A 20,357-nucleotide genomic window follows, 5' to 3' on the forward strand; every position below is an offset into this window, starting at 1 on the left:
TCATTTTTCTCCAATAAGTCAGCCAATATGTGTATTTAATAAACAATGACAACAACAGCAAAATGAACAGAAAAAGAGGAAAATAAAAATAAGAACAAAATAACATCCATTTAATTTTTAGAACATAATATTTCATATTTATATAGGTCAACATGATTTTCTTATTTTTAACCTACACTGAAAAAGAAGGATATTGCTATTATATTTAGCTGGGCTTCCCTTCCATGTCTGGGAATTGTTGAATGTGTGTGGAAAAGCTGCTCTGTACATCAGCATGGAATTAGTCATGGTATTCCATCAGGGTGCTGTGGATCTCCAGGAACGTGGGTCTTTCTTTGGCATTTCTCTTCCAGCAGCTGAGCATGAGGCTGTACGCTGAATCAGGACAGCAGTGCGGCTTCGGCAGATAGACCTGAGGGGTTCAAAATACAGCTCAGCACCGACACCTTTAGTTTTTTACAAGTTATTACATGGAATTTTCCTGACTCATCTTGCAGTGCCAGCTATTCATAGGCACAAGGGGGAAAAAAGCATAAATATATGTCAGTCCAAGGATTGAAAAAAACACACACACACACACACACTGAAATACTGCAGATATACTCTTTTTCAAACAGGAGTCAAATTTAAACATAAAAAATAAATAAATAAAATAATTACATAGTTATATCTAAATATTAAAAGTAATAATAAAATAAAATTGCATTTAAATTAACATGCTAATAATAAAATACAAACTATATTAAATATTAAACAAAAAAATAATATATGCATTTTTTATTTTAAAAGGGACAATGCACAATTAACATGACTACTAAAGACCATCACGTTAATGTGCCAGATTTAGCCATTCAGGCTAATTTTCATCTGTATTCCCTGGCAGGTTGATGGTAAAAAGTTCATAAGTACATAAACCATTAAAATATTATTTAAATTAACATGTTCTTAAACTAGTCATTTACAATGCACAAATAAAAATATTTAGTACATAACATTAAAATACAAAATTACATTATAATGGTTGCATGCTCATGTCTCACCTGTTTGTTTTGGTCTCTAAAAAATTCACCCGTGTTTTCGATCACCTGTTCATCTGTGAACTGGGCATACGGCTGCTCTTTACACAGGGTCAGAATCTCCCATAGGGTCACTCCGAAGGCCCACATGTCACTGGCCATGGTGAACTTACCCTGTAGAAACACAGATGGTCAAACTGATAGAGCAGTGTGTGAGTTTGTGGCCCCACAAATTTGACTCCAGAAAGACATACCAGAAGGATGCTTTCCCAAGACATCCAGCGGATGGGGAGCACTGCTCGTCCCTGTATGCGGTAGTAATCTCCACGATACAGGTTCCGGCTCATGCCGAAGTCGGCGATCTTGATGGTGTTATTTGTGCCCACTAAACAGTTGCGTGTAGCGAGATCACGGTGAACGAAATTCAGGGAGGACAGATACTTCATTCCCGAGGAAATCTGAGAGGCCATGTGGATCAGTATTCTGTAGCTGCAGAGAAAAAAAAAGACATTTACAATATTTTATCCTAAAGTTCGGTCTGTTCATCAAACAAAACTATCATATGGCTTTAGAAGACGCTGAATATAGCACTAAAGTCAAAGAAACAAACTTCTGAGTGGAGTGTCTGCATTTTGTTTTTGGTCTCAAAGCAAAAATCAAGGTTTCCTCTTTAAACCTGTTTTGTGCAGTTTGTGTAAAAGCAAATAACACTCCCCATACCCATACAAAAGAGTGTTGATTTGCAGAATGCATACTGGCTTGTTTACTAACTGCAGAAATTATTGTCGGATTAATGAATTTTTTTTGTGTTTTTTTCCTTAACAGAAAAGATGACATTTATTATTATTATATTATTATTCTAAAGATGATGCATACAGACTTGGTCAGAATTGTTGGCACCCTTCGTAAATATGAACAACGAAGGCTGTGAAAATTAATCTGCATTGTTAATCCTTTTGATCTTTTTATTTAAAAAATTTACAAAAATCTAACCTTTCATTGGAGAATAAGAATTTAAAATAGGAGGAAATATCGTTATGAAATATATGCTTTTCTCTAATGCACATTGGCCACAATTAACCGTATTCAATACTTTTTGAAACCTCCATTTGCCAGTTTAACAGCTCTAAATTTTCTCCTATAATGCCTGATGAGGTTAGAGATCACCTGACAAGAGATCAGAGACCATTCCTTCATCCAGAATCTCTCCAGATCCTTCAGATTCCCAGCTCCATGCTGGTGCTTCTTCTCTTCAGTTCACCTCACTCATTTTCTATAGGGTTCAGGTCAGAGGACTGGAATGGCCAGCAGAAGCTTGGTTTTGTGCTCAGTGACCCATTTTTGTGTTGTTTTTGAGGTGATCACTTATTGATTTTTTATCTGTTGGTATTTGATAGAATCCATGATGCCATGTGTCTAAACAAGATGTCCAGGACCTCCAGCAGAAATATAGGCCCACAACATCAAAAATACAGCAGTATATTTCATTGTACACATGGAGTACTTTTTATCCCGGTGTTCACCGACCTCATCTTGAGTGTTTGCCACTAAAAAGCTCATTTTTTAGTTTCATCTGACCATAGAAGCCAGTCCCATTTGAAGTTCCAGTCGTGTCTGATAACTGAATATGCTGGAGTTTGTTTTTGGATGAGCTAGGAGAATATTTCTTGAAACCTTCCCAAACAACATGTGGTGATGTAGGTGCTGTTTGACAATTTTTGTTAATGTTTTCTGACCCCGAGACTCAACTATTTTCTGCAATTCTCCAGCTGTGGTCCTTGGAGAGTCTTTAGCCACTCAAACTCTCCTTCTCATCATGCATTAGGACGATATAGACACACACGTCCTCTTCCAGGCAGTTTCGTAACATTTTATGTTGATTGGAAATTCTTAATTATTGCCCTGATGGTAGAAATGTGAATTTCCACTACTCTAGCTCTTTTCTTAAAGCCACTTTACCAATTTGTGAAGCTCAATTATCTTTTGCTGCACATCAGAAATATATTCTTTGGTTTTTCTCATTGTGATGGATGATTAAGGGAATTTGGGCTTTGTTTCCCTCCTATTTATATTTCTGTGAAACAGGAAGCCATGGCTGGATAATTTCATGTTCATAATCACCCTGGAGTGCTCAAAATTGTGAATATGAATGGGAGTATACTTCAGAGATATTTTACTCATAAGAATTTCTAGGGACGCCAATAATTGTGTCCAACATGTATTTGAGAAAAAACTTTTATTTCATATTTCCCCTCATTTTAAATTCTTATCCAATGAAAGGTTTTTTTTATTTTTTTTAAATAAAAGATGAAAAGGATTAACAATGCAGATTAATTTTCACAGCCTTCTTTGATCATATTTACCAAGGGTGCCTATATTTTTGGCCATGACTGTATTTATTTTTACAAATTCTACTTTCATATTATTGCTAATTTAGCTTTTGTTTATGGTTAAATTAAGTTTTAAAAAGCCAAAAATATTATACATTAAGTAACATTTTGGCTTGAGTCTTAAGAAAATACATTATAACCCGGTTTCATAGGCAGGGTTTGGCCTAGGACAGGATTAGGCCATAGTTCAATTAAGACATTTTAGTAATTTTTATAAATGTGCCTTAGAAAAACCATTACTGGTGTGCATCTTGAGACAAAACAAAGGCACTGATATACTTTAAGATCAGTCAGTTCAAGTTTCTTTCAGTTGAAACAGCTCAGAATTTAATTTTAGTCTAGGACTAGGCTTAAGCCTTGTCTGTGAAACCGGGGGTTAATTTATTATTTTTATAATAATATATAATAAACTTCTAATAAACTACTTTATATGAAAGAAATTAGTTAATTTATTGTTTGAATCAAACCATAAATATAATTTGAGAAAAACAAAAAATTTGTATCAAAAAGCTGTATCAAATTACTTTTTCTTTTTAAGTTGTTCCAAAATATCTTTTTTTTTTCATTGTGATATACCTGATGGTAGCTGAGTCGCCAGCTGGAACTCCTTCATCCTGCAGCTCATGGTGGGACAGGAACTGATTGAGGTCTCCGTTCTCCATGTACTCCGTGATCATGCACAGCGGATCGCTCTCAACGCACACTGCCAACAGACGAATGATGTTCGGGTCTCTTAATCGTGAGATGATCCTGATCTCTTTCAAGAAGTCGTTCCTGAAAATGTAGATTCCCTTGAGGAAAATGTAAATTGTCCTAAAATGGCTGGACAGCATCTGTAAAGCAAAAAGCAGTGCTTCTCAGCAACAACGGGCATGTAACATCGATTGCGGGACACCTGCACCTGTGTGTTACCTTGCATTTTTGTTTGCGTCCTCTCTTAGGGTCTTGACTGCTACGAGCATTGGCTCATCACTGACGTCGCCACAATGGTCCTTCATGAACTCCTGCATTCCCTCAGCTTCACACAGATGAACCTACAGCAGGAATGAACACGTATAACAGATAACTTGACCAAGAATAATGTTTTTCTTTCTCTAAAGAGAACTGTTCACCGACTTCTCCAAACTGTCCTTCTCCAAGTTTCTCTTTGAAAGTCAGTCTCTCCCTCGGAAACTCCTCCAGAGCTCCGTCTCTTCCTGGAGATAAGGGCATATTGACCACCGTGACGCGGTAACTGTGGGCACCAGCGGCTTCCTGCTGGCTCACAATGTCTGCCTCTGCGTAGTGTGGGGCTTCATCTGTAGGGTGGGCCGTAGAGGGTTTGGAAGGGGCATCGATCATTGCTGTAACAGAACCATATCAACATAGATATGTTGTTAAAAGGATAGTTCACTCCAAACTGAAAATTCTGTCATCACGTCAGTCTAAACTAAACAGTTGTTATTTATTTGTTAATATTTATTTACTTGAAAAATACAGAATTAAACATCACTATTTCAAAAGTGTGGGGTTAATAGGATTTTTAATTGTCTCTTATGCTTACCAAGGCTACACTTATTTGATAAAAAAATACAGTAATGATGTGAAATGTTATTACAATTTAAAATAACTGTTTTCTATTTAACTTGTTTTTTAATGTAATTTATTCCTGTGATGGCAAAACTGAATTTTCTCCAGTCTTCAGTATCACATGATCAGAAATCATTTTAATTTGCTGATTTGGTGCTCAAGAAACCTTTTGTAATCAGTGTTGAAAACAGTTGCGGAAACTATGAAGCTTTTTTTCAGGACTTGATGAACTGAAAGATAAAAAATATGAGCATTTATTTGAAATGGAAACCTTTTGAGTGCCTTTACAGTAACTTGTGATCAATTTTATACCTTCTTGCTGAAAAAATGTATTCACCCCCAAAAAAAAAAAAAAAATTCTACTGACTTCAAACTTTTTAAGAATCTTATCAGAGCTGTTTGCATAAAACTAGTTTATACTCCAACTCTTTTAAAGCTGTATAGCTTTGTGTGACAGAGACAAATATTTAAGTTGTTATTCATTGATAATCTCCTTCTTTGCCACAGTTTTTAAAACCAGTATGATGGCAGGATTGAGATAGAGAAAAAAAGTCTCCTGTTTGATATCCAATGTCACAAGATATGTTGAAATGAGTCGTATTTGGAATGAAAGTTACAGCAGATGGAAAGATTGTCAGTGAATAACTAAATTTCAGGCTGTTAATCAAACAGAGCTATTTTATAAGCCTATTTTGGTGTTACTTCCTCGAGACATATGAGGCTACTATAAACTACTGGGTTTGGAATGACATGAGGATGTGTAAATACTGAGCAGCCCTACCAAGATTTTCCGTGGCCTGGAATTCTGGTAGTTTGCGTAAAAGTTGTGATGGTTCCTGATAGTCAGATCCCATGGGGAAAATTCGTTCATATGTGGAATTGGATTCAACATCGCTGGACAGAGAGGAGTGACGGTGGGTGAAGGCCTCTCTCTGAACAGACAGACCCACGGTCAGCTCATCATCCAGCATACGCCGCGAGGCCTTCAACAAAAAGTGATACATACATGCTACATTGATAACCACAAGCTGACAGCAGGGTTATTTAACAAAAACTAAAAGCATTAATAAAAAAAAAATTGTAGAAACTTTAACTGGAAATCACAGACACACACACACACACACATATATATATGAAGAGTTTATTTGCAAAAACAGATAACTTTTCATAAATCATGATTTGTTATCATGTTTTTATTGTGTTTTATTGTGATAGTTAGCTGTATTTTTTTTGTTATTTTTTAATCTAACTGCTGTTTGATTGAGATCAATTGGAATGCACAATGAAAAAACATGATTTTTGAAAATTGTTATAAACGGAATTATCTGTTTTTCCAAATGAGCTCTTCATATATAATATATAGATGAACTAAAATAATTAAACCATAAAAAAAGAATGAATAAAAACTATATAGACATATTTAAAAAATAAAATATATTAAATGAAAAAAACACAAAACTTGACTAAATCTTTAAAATTCAAAATAAAATTTAGAATACAGATAGAATATATATATTACTACTATACTAAAAAACATTGGCTGACGGGGTTAATATTACTGTCACGTTATACAGCTTTCTATTGCACAAGGTTCCCATAGCCATTTCATGCTTAGGAAAAGTAGAGCAGGCTTTAAACTTGAGTTAATAACCAGGATGATGTTATCTGTAATAATCTTACCTTCTCAATCATCTTCTGCCAGACCTGTCGCCACAGTATGATTATTATGATGGCCAACAGAATGACAATAATGGCCACCAAACAGCCTATTAGGATCCTTGTGTTGCTGTCATCAATTTTATGGGTGGGATCATCACCTGCCGAAAGTTCAGAGTAGAAAATACAATATAATATTTTTATATTTTACAGAATCAAAATCAATGCCATATTAAGCAGTGCGATGTTTCTATCAAAAAAGCGACTGGCACTTTTAACTGTGGATGGGACTGAACTCACATAATGAGAGTTATGATTTCTCCCATTCATATATAGTGAAAATATTCACACAGCCTTTTTGTATTATGTTGCAGCATAATAAAAAAAAATCTTCAAATTATTATTTTTCATACAACTCTAAAAGCCATACTGATCTATTAGTCTATAAAAATATATTTAATGTGTGTAACTGTGAAATTCATAAGGCCACTGCATGAAATAATGAACAACAGGTGGCATTGTTGCCTGCAAATTTATACTGTAAAATTGTATAACAACCAGTTGGCACTGTGTGAGAGCAGATAATTATTCACAAAGAATTCTGTATCTAAAATAAATATAACGTTCACCTGGGTGAATCCCTGGAGTTTGATTACGTTTACGAGGAACACGAGAGGTGTTGTACACTGCTGTATCTGAAAGGTGAATTTGGGTGAAAGGCATTTTGAACTGCAGAGGTACTGTATTTTTAGTAGGATATTAATACGCTCAAATGAATCATGAAAAAGTGAACAGATAAGAAAAGAAGCGCTGGAGATGAAAGAAAGAACATGCAGCGTAATTAAACCACTATTACCTGACTGGAAAGCAATTTCACTGAACATCATCCAGATGTCATTGAATGCAAAACGGCACCTAATTGCGCTGGCCATGCGGTTGCCAAGAGCAACTGTGACAAACCGAGCACTTGGACTGATGTTGTCTGCTTTCAGCTTGAAGACCACAGGATTGGGCCCCCAGTCTGAATCCGAACGGAAGTAACAAATGGCCTGTCGGAACATTTTTACTCCCCATGTGTACATGTTGTTACAGTGGACCTATTGAAACAGAAGGTTATCCAATCAATGCAATATCATTCATTCATAATTATAATAATAGCATGTTACTACTTGTGGGAAAAAAAAAGAAGTAGACCTACAATTGAATGCACTTTTAAAATATTATGGAAATAAAGTGTGAACCTATATACAACCCGAATTCCGGAAATGTTGGGACGTTTTTTTTAAATTTGAATAAAATGAAAACTAAAAGACTTTCATATCACATGAGCCAATATTTTATTCACAATAGAACTTAGATAACATAAATGTTTAAACGGAGCAATTTTACACTTTTATCCACTAAATGAGCTCATTTCAAATTTGATGCCTGCTACAGGTCTCAAAAATGTTGGCACGGGGGCAACAAAGGGCTGAAAAAGCAAGACATTTTGAAAAGATTCAGCTGGGAGAACATCTAGCAACTAATTAAGTTAATTGACTTAATTAGTTAATAGTGTATTAATATCAAACCTCATTTTGTGCATAAAATTGTAAAAATTTCTTAGTTTAAACTTTTGTTATGTTATCTATGTTCTGTTGTGAATAAAATATTGGCTCATGTGATTTGAAAGTCTCTTAGTTTTAATTTTTTCAAATGTCTAATATACTTACAAGTATTTATGTTAAACAAAAAATACTTTAATGTCACTAAAACGAAAACTTGTCATGTATTTAAGTATATTTGCAAATACAAATTTGTAATGATGAAGTAAAAATTTTGTTCATTTACTGTAAATGTTATAATAAATGTAAATGTACTGTAAATGTTATAATAAAGAACACACTAAGTTAAAATTATATTAAATTATATATTAAATTATATTGTTATTAAACCTGATATTATACTATTATCAAGAACTTCACACATGTAGTTTTAACACATTAAAATAAGTGTACAAAATATTAAAAAAATGATTTAAAATGTACTTTAAAGTAAGGCATTTAATTTGACATTATTGCAAAGATCACTTTTTAAAAACTGTCTATATAATATATTCAATGCCATATATACAGTCCCCTCCATAAGTATTGGAACAGTAAAGACAAAATTGCTCTGTTGGCTGTGGAGTCAAGACATTTACAAATATGATTAAAAGATGAATATGAGACAAAACTACAGAATGTCACATTTTATTATTGGGTGATTCAACACATAGATGTTTTACCAGCTAAGAAGTTCAGCACTTTTAGAGTTTCATCCCTCTATCTGATGTGAGCATAAGTATTGGAGCAGTTGCCTCTCAGGTCTTTCTAAGTGATCAGCTATGTCCTGCTGCATTAATTCTTCAGATATTAAAAGCAAGTAATGTGTTGTATCAGTTATATCCATTACTTCTGTATTCTGAATCTTGCATTCGATGATGACACACACAAACCAGGATGAAGATGAGGGAGCTGACTTTGAGAGAAAAGCAAGCAATTTGGATGCTAAAAGAAAAGAGGAAGTCAGTTAGAGCTCTAGCAAAAACAAAGGGCATGGAGAAATCAAGAGTTTGGAAACCACCAGCGACACCAGCAACCAACAACTACCTGATCAGCTGAGAAAACAACAGTAGTTGATGACAGACAAATCATAAAAGCTGTGAAAATGAACCCTAAAAGACGTGTCTGTAAAATCACCAACAACTTCCAGAAAGCTGGGGTGATGCTCTGACAATCTACTGTCCTCAGGAGACTTTGACACAGAATTACAGATGCTACACAGCAAGATGCAAACCTCTGACCAGCACCAAAAATAGAAAGGCGAGATTAGAGTTTGCAAAAAAGCACAAAGGTGAGCCAGAAGAGTTTTGGAACTGTGTTTATGGACCGATGAGACAAAGATGAACCTTTATCTAAGTGATGGGAAAGCAAAAATGTGGAGAAAAAAAGGGAACTGCAAATGATCCCAAGCATACAACTTCATCTGTAAAGCATGGTGGAGGTGGTGTCATGGCATGGGCATGCATGGCTGCCTCTGGAACAGGCCCTCTCAACTTTACTGATGACTTAATGTATGATGACAGTAGCAGAATGAATTTGGAAGGGTACACAACCATCTTGCCTACCAATATTCAAGAAAATGCCACCAGATTCATTGGGAAGTGCTTCATATTGCATCAGGACAATGACCCAAAACACCATGCCAGTTCAGTCAAGGAATTTATAAGGGCAAAGAAATGGAAAGTCTTAGATTGCCCAAGTCAATCTCCAGATTTAAATCCGATTGAACATGAATTTCACCAGCTGAAGATGAGAGTAAAGGCAGAAACTCCCCAAAACAAGCAACAACTGGGATTGGCTGCATTAAAGGCTGGGAAAAGCATTTCAAAGGATGAGACCAAGAGTCTGGTGATGTCTATGGGTCACAGACTCACTGCTGAGATTGTGCACAAGGGATCTGCAACTAAATAATAGCTTTTAATCTTTTATATCGTCTCACTTTTAATCATATTTGCAAATGTCTTGACACCACAGCCAACAGAGCAATTTTGTCTTTACTGTTCCAATACTTATGGAGGGGACTGTATATATATATATATACTGTATATATAATCTACAAGTATTTTTAAATATATAATATAATATTTAATATTTAATATAATTACTATATTTAATATTACTTAATATATAAGATTTGGGGTATACTACAAGTGCACATTCAATACAACTAAGCACACTTCTTTTTCACAAAGGACATGTCGACACAGATGTATTTCAGACAAACCTTCATTGATGTGAAATTTCTGACGCGGTCAAACTCAAATGTCATCTCCACCGAGCCACCAGGGAAACTAGCGTTGGTCCAGCCCACATAGTCATAGCCAGGCCAGACCCCATACACCTGGCTTTTGGTGAAGTCATCTAAACCCCAGCTTCCATCAGTGAGCTGTCCAAGGCCTTCTGTCATGCTGGGAGAAAACCTTGTTGTTTCATTTAAGTGAATGAGGTGGTGATATTTACTTTAGTGTTTAGTGTGTGATGCTTTACCTGTAACTAATGGCTCCATCATACACAGTGTCATTTAAATAGATTTGTTGACCTCTGAAAGACATCTTCTGGCCAGCAGGGGCACTGTAGGACACAAGGCCATCTGAAGCAATGATGAGAGGTAAAGTTACCCAAAAATGAAATTTTGGACCAAATGCTCACTCCTTTCCATACAAATACAACTAATGGGGATTGCAGCTTGCAAGCTATCTATCTATCTATCTATCTATCTATCTATCTATCTATCTATCTATCTATCTATCTATCTATCTATCTATCTATCTATCTATCTATCTATCTATCTATCTATCTATCTATCTATCTATCCTGGGGGGGGGGGGGGGGGGGGCTTTTTATAGCTACTTGGTATCTTCCTCATATTTACCTTTTTACACTTTGTTTAAAATAGCCACTGCCATAAAAGTATCACAAAACTAGTCTATACAGATCGTGTCTTCTGAGTAAAACAATATCTTTGTGTGGAGAACAGACTGAAATTTAAGTTGTTATTCACTGAACATCTTGACATTCTGGAAGAAACAAGTCAACGTAAGTCAATGAAATGACATAAGGCTGAGCAAATGATTCAATGACTAAAGAGGCTGAATCAATCCCATGCAGGCTTGAAGTATACTCTACATGACTGTGAATGCAAAATGATTTTCCTGCATTGTTGCGATCAGACATTTTAGGTAACTCTTTCACTCCTTTGAGGTTTGTTAATGCTACAGTCTGCATTTAAGTACTTGAATGAAGTATGTTTCATAGTTTACCGAGCCATTCACAGCCGTAGAGCTCCACCCTCATACACACAATCATAGAGGGGTCAGTCACAGGCATGAAACGCACAAAACGAGCAATAATGGGAGGCTCCAGGTCCTTAAGTACAACATCATAGGCGTTACTGTTCCCTTCAATGATCTAAATAGATGAATAAGGATGAGAACACACATACAATGAACTCACATTTCACAATCCTCATCACTGGCCTAAAGGTAAAGTTCCCCCAAAAATGAAAGTTCTGTCATCATTTACTCACCCTCATGTCATTCAAAACCAAAATGGAGACAGATATGTGAAAAAGTATTGCATGACCACAAGAAACTTTCCAGTCATTCTCAAATCTTTTGAGTTCTCTTGCAAAATGTCTTGCATTGTCTTGAGAAACCTTTTCTTTCAACCTCATACTATTTATACCACAAACGTTTTGTGAGTGAACGTCAAGATTCTTGGGGGAATGCAGAAGCATTGAAATATATTTTTTCCTCCATCACCTTGTCCCCCCAGGGGCTCAATAAAAACCAATTTGACTTTCTTTCTTCTGCATAACACAAAAGATGAGATTTTGAAGAATGCTGGGGTCCAAATGACATTGAGCCTCATTGACTTTCATTGTATGGAAAGAAAATCAACTGAAACATTTTTGAAAAGAAAGTCGCACAGCTTTGAAACATCATGACGACGGTAAAATGATGACAGAATTGAAATTTATCAACTAATCCCAACAAAGTTCCCAGTCTCAGTGTAACTGATATGAATAACATTGCCATAATCTCACCTGTCGACCTTGCCGGTCACGCCAAGAGACCCAGCGTGTGCCGTCCCGGCTGTATTTAACCTTGTATCGCTGGGCAAACTCATTGCCCACTCCATCTGCGTGCCGTCCCTGCGTGCCAACAAGAGTGACAAAATGGAGCGTGCGAAGGTCAATCTGCAGAAATTCCTTTAGATTGACTGGTTCAGCCATGACATCTGGACACCACGCTCCATCTCCATCATCAAAATCCAATCTGAAAAAGAGAGGGATATGGTAGAGAAAATAAGTTCTATTATTAGTGTTTCTTATCAGTTGTGTGATCAGTGTGTTAGATGTACCTGCCATATCGAGCTGCGGTGGATTCTGACCACTGGCTGGAAGCAGAAATATCTTCATCCTGAATTTGGCCTCCAGTCATCCCCAGTGGGTATCTACATACAGCTATCACATGAAGAAATTTAAGAAGGTTATATGACACATATTGACAACACAGACCTTTATTATAACTATGTGCATTGACAAAAGTGAGAGTATCCATTATTTGTTAATGAGTCTGTAAATTGTAAGGATTATGGATATGGATGTTACTCATGTGCCATTTAACAATGGAGAAATAGGATGACAATTTTGTTTTGTTCAGATCAATTAATTTATTCAAAAATACATACAAATTCAAATTGAATTAATTTAAATAATTTTCAATATTTTTTATAATTTATATTATTTTCTATAATTAACATGTTTTAATTTCAGAATTCAAATGGGGCATAAAAGAAAGGATGATACAACAATCCTGATATCACAATTTAAAATTAAACCATATGATAAAAAGATGCAATAAAAAAAATAAAAAAATAAAAAGGTGTTAAGAAGTCTGGTGTAATATTTTAGTACATATACAAACTAGTGTTCAAAAGTTTGGGGTCAATAAAAATATTTATTAATTTATTTAATTTGAAAGAAATTAATACTTTTATTCATCAAGAATGCATTAAACTGACCAAAAGTGACAACAAAGACATGTATGATGTAACAAAAGATTTCTTTTCAGGGAAAAATTAAATGAAAGAGAAAACAAATCTATGGTTTCCATAAAAAGTATTAAGCAACACAACTGTCAGTATGGATAATAATATTTCTGAAGGATCATGTGACATTATTGATGCTCAAAAATTCAGCTTTAGGAATAGGTTATATTTTAGAATATATGTGACCCTGGACCACAAAACCAGTCCTAAGTGTCAATTTTTCCGAAATTGAGATTTATACATCGTCTGAAAGCTGAATAAATAAGCTTTCCATCGATGTATGGTTTGTTAGGATCGGACAATATTTGGCCGAAATACAACTATTTGAAAATCTGGAATCTGAGGGTGAAAAAAAAAATCTAAATACTTAGAAAATTGCCTTTAAGTTTAATATATTTATGGTAGGAAATTTACAAAATATCTTCATGGAACATGATCTTTACTTAATATCCTAATGATTTTTGCCATAAAAGAAAAAACGATAATTTTGACCCATATAGTGTATTTTCGGCTATTGCTACAAATATACCCGTGCTACTTAAGACTGGTTTTGTGCTCCAGGGTCACATATTAAAATGGAAAACAGTTTTAAATTGTAATAACATTTCACTCTACCATTTTTGCTGTATTTTTGATCAAATAAATTCAGCCTCGGTGAGCATAAGAGACAGATTACTGCCACTGTAATGTAATAGCAGGCATTCGCTGACCGAAACTGGATCTTCCTTGAAGGTGAAATGATCCTAGGTTCTCGTGTTCTAGGTTTTTGGGACTGAACCGATAATCTGTGTTTGTATCCTAGAGCTTAAGCATGAGGTTTCCACCACTCCACAAACTGAAACACCACACTAAGATTCACTACACAGTAGGTGACATTGTGCTGCAGGAGCACAACTCCGTATTTCTGCTCCAGGGAGGTTGTGCGAATAGGTGGAATCCACACCCCATAAGCAAATACCCAAAATACCACTCAACCCCATCCGTGAGGCCTCAGCAGAAAACAGAGAGACTTTTATGTTCATTCCAGGACATGCTCACCAGGAACCGAAGGACATTCTCAGCTTCGTGAAGTTATTTCTCTTTAAAAAAGTAGGTAGAGAAACAGTTGCTGCTAAGTTGATGAATTATCCATCATTATTATTTGTCACATATTTCCCAGAAAACACAGAACATTCTCCTATTCATTCTCTGTATGATTCCAGTTTCTTTGTTTTTTTTAGGAGCCAATTCCTAACATTATAGAAACTTTCTCTTTAGATTCTGTTTTCTGAAAACAGAGTCTAAACAGAATCCATAAGCTATCAATCTCAGAATAAATTTTTTTAAAAGACAAAAGCGTCTTTTTTGCCATTTTGTTTCCCTGGCAGTAACTTTATAGGAGTGTAAGGATAGACTCCACTGTAGAGGAGTACAAACTCAGTCACCCAGTGGATAAACACTTCCCATCTCTCTAAATTTGATTTGTTAGCCTTGGCAGATGACACAGACACTGGACCCCCAGAATAGTCTCCTCTCTGACGTTACCTAGTGTCAATGACATGCCTGTTTTCAGCTGTCTGCTCAAGTGATCATCATTTTAACAGGAAAAGACTGTAAAAATGCCATGCTAAAACGTTAATTGATAATGATGGTTGCCCTTTGTGTATACAGTGAAAAACTGTAATACATCTAATGGGACACTTCGTGTTATTATACTGGTAAATTGACAGTATGGAAGTGAAAAAGAAATATGTCAGCTACACCTTTTGTCTTCTGTTATGTACACTGGGGCTTTATGTTACATTCTATGCAGTTATTTAATATTTATTGCATTATTTTAGTGTGACGTGTGTTGCCATGATGGTATTTTGTATTTGTACAGCACTCAGCGCCTGTTTTTTGGTGGTTGTCAGTGCAATATGAAGGTACAAAAAATGATATTTTACTATCTCAGTTGGCATATTAGCATTACTGTATATCAGTTCATAAACATATGCGTTTTTTACTGTAAATATAAATTAATTTAATAAACCTAAAATGCTGCTAACATATTTTTTTACAATAAAGTTATGACAACCACAGCTGCCGTTATTTATTTATTTTTTACCTTAACCCTCTCTTTTTTCTTTTTCTTTGCTTTTGTACAGGGCATCTGACCAAGTCTTATCATCAGATCCTTTGATTTCAGATGTAATTTCTGCTTGTATTTCTCTTTATGTATTTATTTATTTGTTGTGTATTAAGTAATTGTATGGCACTGATGAAGTTGAACCCGAAAACCTTTTACACTTGGTGCGCACAATTCTGCATTTCTGAATCTCTGTGAGCTTTTTCCTGTATTTTTGTGAGGAGATATTTTTTCCCTCTTGAATTAATTTTTAAGGCACACATTGATATGAGGCTAACTACAGTGAACCTGATGCTGACCCAACTGCTCCTAAATGACAGCAAAATTACTTGACATAAATTTGCACTATATAATATTATGAATCAAAAGCTGTTCCTCATTTGATTTGTGAATTATATTAATTGTGCTTCATTTCTCTCACCTGGGTTGACCTGTGACTTCACGGCTCCAGCCAGGAGAAGGACAGTAAGATATTGTCTCATTTGGAACATCTTATTTTATAACCTCAATTCCTGTAAAGAAGATCAAAGTAGTTTAACAAATGATCTGTTAATTTACATATTTTTTACTCGTGCAGAATTTAAAATGATCAGTTAAACACATCACATTCAAAATCAAAACAATTAAAAATGAAAACTAGGAATAATTGTGACCCTGGACCACTGCTGAATAAAGCTGAATAAATATGCTTTCCATCGATGTATGGTTTGTTAGGATAGGAAAATATTTGGCTGAGATACAACTATTTGATCATCTGAAATATGAGGGTGCAAAAAAATCTAAATATTGAGAAAATCGCCTTTAAAGTTGTCCAAATTAAGTTCTTAGCAATGCATATTACTAATCAAAAATGAAGTTTTTATATATTTACGGTAAGAAATTTTCAAAATATCTTCATGGAACATGATCTTTACTTTATATCCTAATGATTTTTGGCATAAAAGAAAAATCAATAATTTTGACCCATACAATGCATTTTTGGCTATTGCTACAAATATACCCCAGCGACTTAAGACTGGTTTTGTGGTCCAGGGTCACATTTGGTCAATATTGGACAAATATGAATTTATAATATAATTCAATCATTAAAATTTGTATTATTATTTTTAATAATAATTATTAATACTTTAATCATGTCATACATATAATGATATTACATGACACAAAAATGTATTTGCATGACAATGAACATATTCATAATGCTTAATAGAAAAAAAGAGGGAGAAAAAAGCTTTCCAAACCATGAACCCAAAAGATGAGGAACAAAGTGGCTCTTGTAGGTGCATTTGCCCTCAGGTCAGTAAGTTTTCCCTGTATACAAAGTCCACTATGTGACTGGTGTTTATTTATATTGTGCATGGCTCCAGTCAGCTGCCTGTGGGAGAGCAGTACTGTATGTACAGCGACCTAGAGAATCCCACTCTTTTTGGAGCACAATCATCAACTAAAATCATAAACAGCAATGTGTAATCAACCTTTCTCTGGTATTAGCAGCTATATGTTTTACTGAATTATTTTGAAACAGAATTTACAAGTATACTTGAATGAAAAGTTTACGTAACAGAAATTTATCTAGGAACATTTATCTAACATTTAACAATAACATTTTGTAACTCTTGGATAAAATATGCTGATATACTTTTTGTTTTTCTTAACACTGCCCAGAATTATTGGTTTTATGGAAAAAGAATTTCCAGCACAGACTCAATCATTCATGACTGATTTGTTGGGCATATGAAACAAACTCATAATCACATCTAATGAGCCAACTGACACATCCTACAAAACACAAGTGACACTTACCGCTGTCTTCAGTCATACACTCAAAGATTACCGCCTCAAAGTATTAACCTCTGAGCAAAACACAATCCTCCTCATCTTCACGATCCATCCTGAGGGAAAATGAGCGGCTGGGGCAAGTGACCCTCTTACAGGAGCAGAAATAAACAGAGAGAAAAAAAGATACAGTCAGCACCATCCTGGGGAAAGTCCAAAAGCCCAAATTTCAACCTGAGAAACAGAAGGTTTTAATTATAGAGAGCAGGATCTTTTCACACAATAATTCAGTGTTTTTCACAGTAAAACTAATAAATATATATATATATACAGTATATGCACACACTAAACAACTGACAATTTTTGCTGGATATCTTCACCGAATTGTGCTCAGTAAATTAATCATCAAAACGAAAAATCTGTGTTTGCTGAACAAGTCCTACATCCAAGGAAATTTGGGTAGCACTTTATTTTGCAGTCCTGTTCCTTGTGTACATACTATGTACTTATTATTGTAATTACAATAACTGGGTAATAACTAAGTTCTAACCCTGAACCTACTCCTAAACCTAACCCTACCCCTTGTGGTTATCTTTTATTACCACTACTTTCTTAAGTAAGTACACTGTAAGCACACATACCGTAAAATAAAGTTCAACCAAAATTTGCATGTGCACAGGTATATATTATTTAACCGTAGTTTAACCATGGTATAAGTAAAACTGTGGTTATACAAATGGTAATCAATACACCAAAAGAGTAATTTTCGTAAGGGCAGTTTGACAGTTTAACATCTGAGCCTCTGTTACTAATTCGAAAAGGTCACTTAGAATTAGTAACTAAGTAACATTGAGTTGTATCGAAAGCTTATTGTATTACTGTATTAAAAGCTCACTGTATAGAGTAATGAGAGAGAGAGATGGACTGAGCGAGTGTGATAACCTGCATCTGAAACAGCATCTTTCAGCTCAATCTCATATTCACAATAAATCATTGGTTAGAATGCCAGCGGAAAGCGATATCTTGTTTGTACTATCCTTTCCTGTTTCCTCTGTTAAAGGTGATTTCCAATGACAGTGCTGCTCAGTGTATTTGTTGGTTGCTTCTTAAGGTGTTGTTGAAAGTAAAAATAACTTCCTTGTTTGTAACCCTGTTTCAGTCTCTTTCAATATAAAAGTCTTTACTGCTGACTCATTCATAAAAACAGTCTCTTGTCGTGGAATAATGTAACTAATCACTATCATGAACACACGTTTCTCAATACTAAATTCTATTAAATACTTTTATTTATATAAATTATTATTTAAGGCAGTTGTCCATAACTTTTTTGGGTTAAAAATTATCCGAAATCAATATTTGAGCAAGTACATAACCAGCCAGTATTCAAAACTATCACCTTACTTTAGCCCAGTTCAGAACGGTTAGTTTATAATAATGTTTTCTAATTTGAGTGGTATGGGTAGGTTTTTGCAGAAATTCGAGCATGGCACTGCATCATTATGTCACATCTGTAAACATAAAGAAGTTGTCCCAGCTAGTAGGCTATGGCATGTGAGGATCCTGCAGGTGGCAGGTCGTTTATAGCCTTTTCTCACAGCAGCTAGAATAATTAAATGTATCATTTTGATGGCGGATTGTAATCCACGTTGTGATTATGAAACACATGTAAATGAAATGAATTTATATTCCAGTTTTAAATGTGCTTCTGATTACAGATAGCCTGGGATTACACAAGATTTGTATTTTAAAAACAACCAGTTTCGAAGGGAGCATTTGCTTTTTGGGTTAAAAATAATTTCTTCATATGAAATTTGAATGGCATGACAATTAGATTAGACTGTACAGAAATTGAAATCTACAGGCTAATACACACTATACTCATTGTGACGCAATGCTGATGTTGTTAACATTAATAATTTGAGAATAAAGAATAACAATAATAACAATTTGCATGGTTAGATGTGATATGAGCTAACCGGTCGTTAGATTTAATTACCATTGGTAGCGCAATTTATTGAAATGCTTTTTTCCTCAGTTGGTCAGAACAAACGTGGCAGACTTGTTACTTACTTGTTCGGGTGGCAATATATGGTGAAAATTATTATTTGGGTCATATATTCCAAGACGTAGGCTAGAATCTGTGATTCCTGAGTACAGTATCCACACCGGTGCGGTGACTGACAGACTGACACACATACTCCTCAAAACATTAGATTCATCCGCCCCGGAGCCATGCTGGAGCACAACCCCACTCACGATTCCGCACACAGCGGAAATCCAGGTTTTCAAACAGAGATGGTGACAAAGAGGCAACACTTGCGGGCTGCAGCTTTAATAAACAACAACAGTCATCATCAAGTTGCTAGGCAATTCAGTCAAAAGTACAAAAGCAGTGCTCTGATATAATGTAAAATTGGAACTTTAGACTTTGCCCTCACCAAAACTACTTGCTCTGGAACAAATAATATATTAATGAGACCAAAGACTGCCCGTTAGATTTACCCAAAATGAATTATAGCTCATGTTTAACCACTATAGAGACATCAGAGTCAGCAGCAAACTGCAGAAGAACTGACCGCTAAGGCAGGTTTATGAGTGCTGAATTGCCACTGATACCCTGGAGCTCACATCTCCGAAAACGTAAAAGCAAATTTTCAAATAGACATCTTTATTAACAAACCGCATTTTTTAAGCCTAAACAGCTATATTAAAAACTCTTAAAACTACATTCCATGACACAAAAACAGTTTTATTTATAAAATTACAGTGGTTTTGGGTGCCCACAATGACACTCCCAAGCGGAGTGATACAAATGGAAATGGAGTTCTGTTATAGAATATTGCACCCCTGGAAAAGGCTTTCAGCCAATCAGATTCTAGAACCAGAAACAACTGATATATATAGATCATTTTCAAATCATATTTTTAAATAGGTTTTCATACCCCTTACCTAGTAACATAACACATAAAGAAAGGTAAATAAAAGACAACAAAATCTTAAATGACTTTCATTTATTCAGTTTCATTCACTCCAAAGGATGAAGTTAACTAAGATCCACCAACACTAAAGGTTTATTTAAAGGAAAATGAATGCTACAACACAGCAGCCTTTAGACAAGACTTTAGCACAAAATATGCAGTGTTAGTATTACTTGCTACACTCTTTTCAAGAAATAAAAAATTATAGTAATAGAGAAAGAATGCTGATA

At 35.0% G+C, this 20,357-nt stretch overlaps 1 protein-coding gene across 1 annotated transcript; it reads right to left on the minus strand.

The window, feature by feature from the left end:
- Positions 1-16: 16 nt before the first annotated feature.
- On the minus strand, positions 17-17,373 carry LOC306845838 (discoidin domain-containing receptor 2-like). Its single transcript, XM_079378818.1, has 17 exons — positions 17,177-17,373; positions 15,795-15,885; positions 12,577-12,679; positions 12,260-12,491; positions 11,475-11,622; positions 10,702-10,804; positions 10,439-10,622; positions 7,488-7,728; positions 7,261-7,326; positions 6,656-6,792; positions 5,757-5,958; positions 4,523-4,749; positions 4,319-4,440; positions 3,983-4,180; positions 1,271-1,505; positions 1,041-1,190; positions 17-412 (listed from the first exon to the last, which is right to left on the minus strand). The coding sequence occupies exons 2-17, from the start codon at positions 15,862-15,864 to the stop codon at positions 281-283; spliced, it is 2,550 nt and encodes an 849-aa protein (XP_079234944.1). The 5' UTR covers positions 15,865-15,885; positions 17,177-17,373; the 3' UTR covers positions 17-280.
- Positions 17,374-20,357: the final 2,984 nt, after the last annotated feature.

The sequence above is a fragment of the Barbus barbus genome (assembly GCF_936440315.1).
Source record: "Barbus barbus genome assembly, chromosome: 26".
NCBI lineage: Eukaryota > Metazoa > Chordata > Actinopteri > Cypriniformes > Cyprinidae > Barbus > Barbus barbus.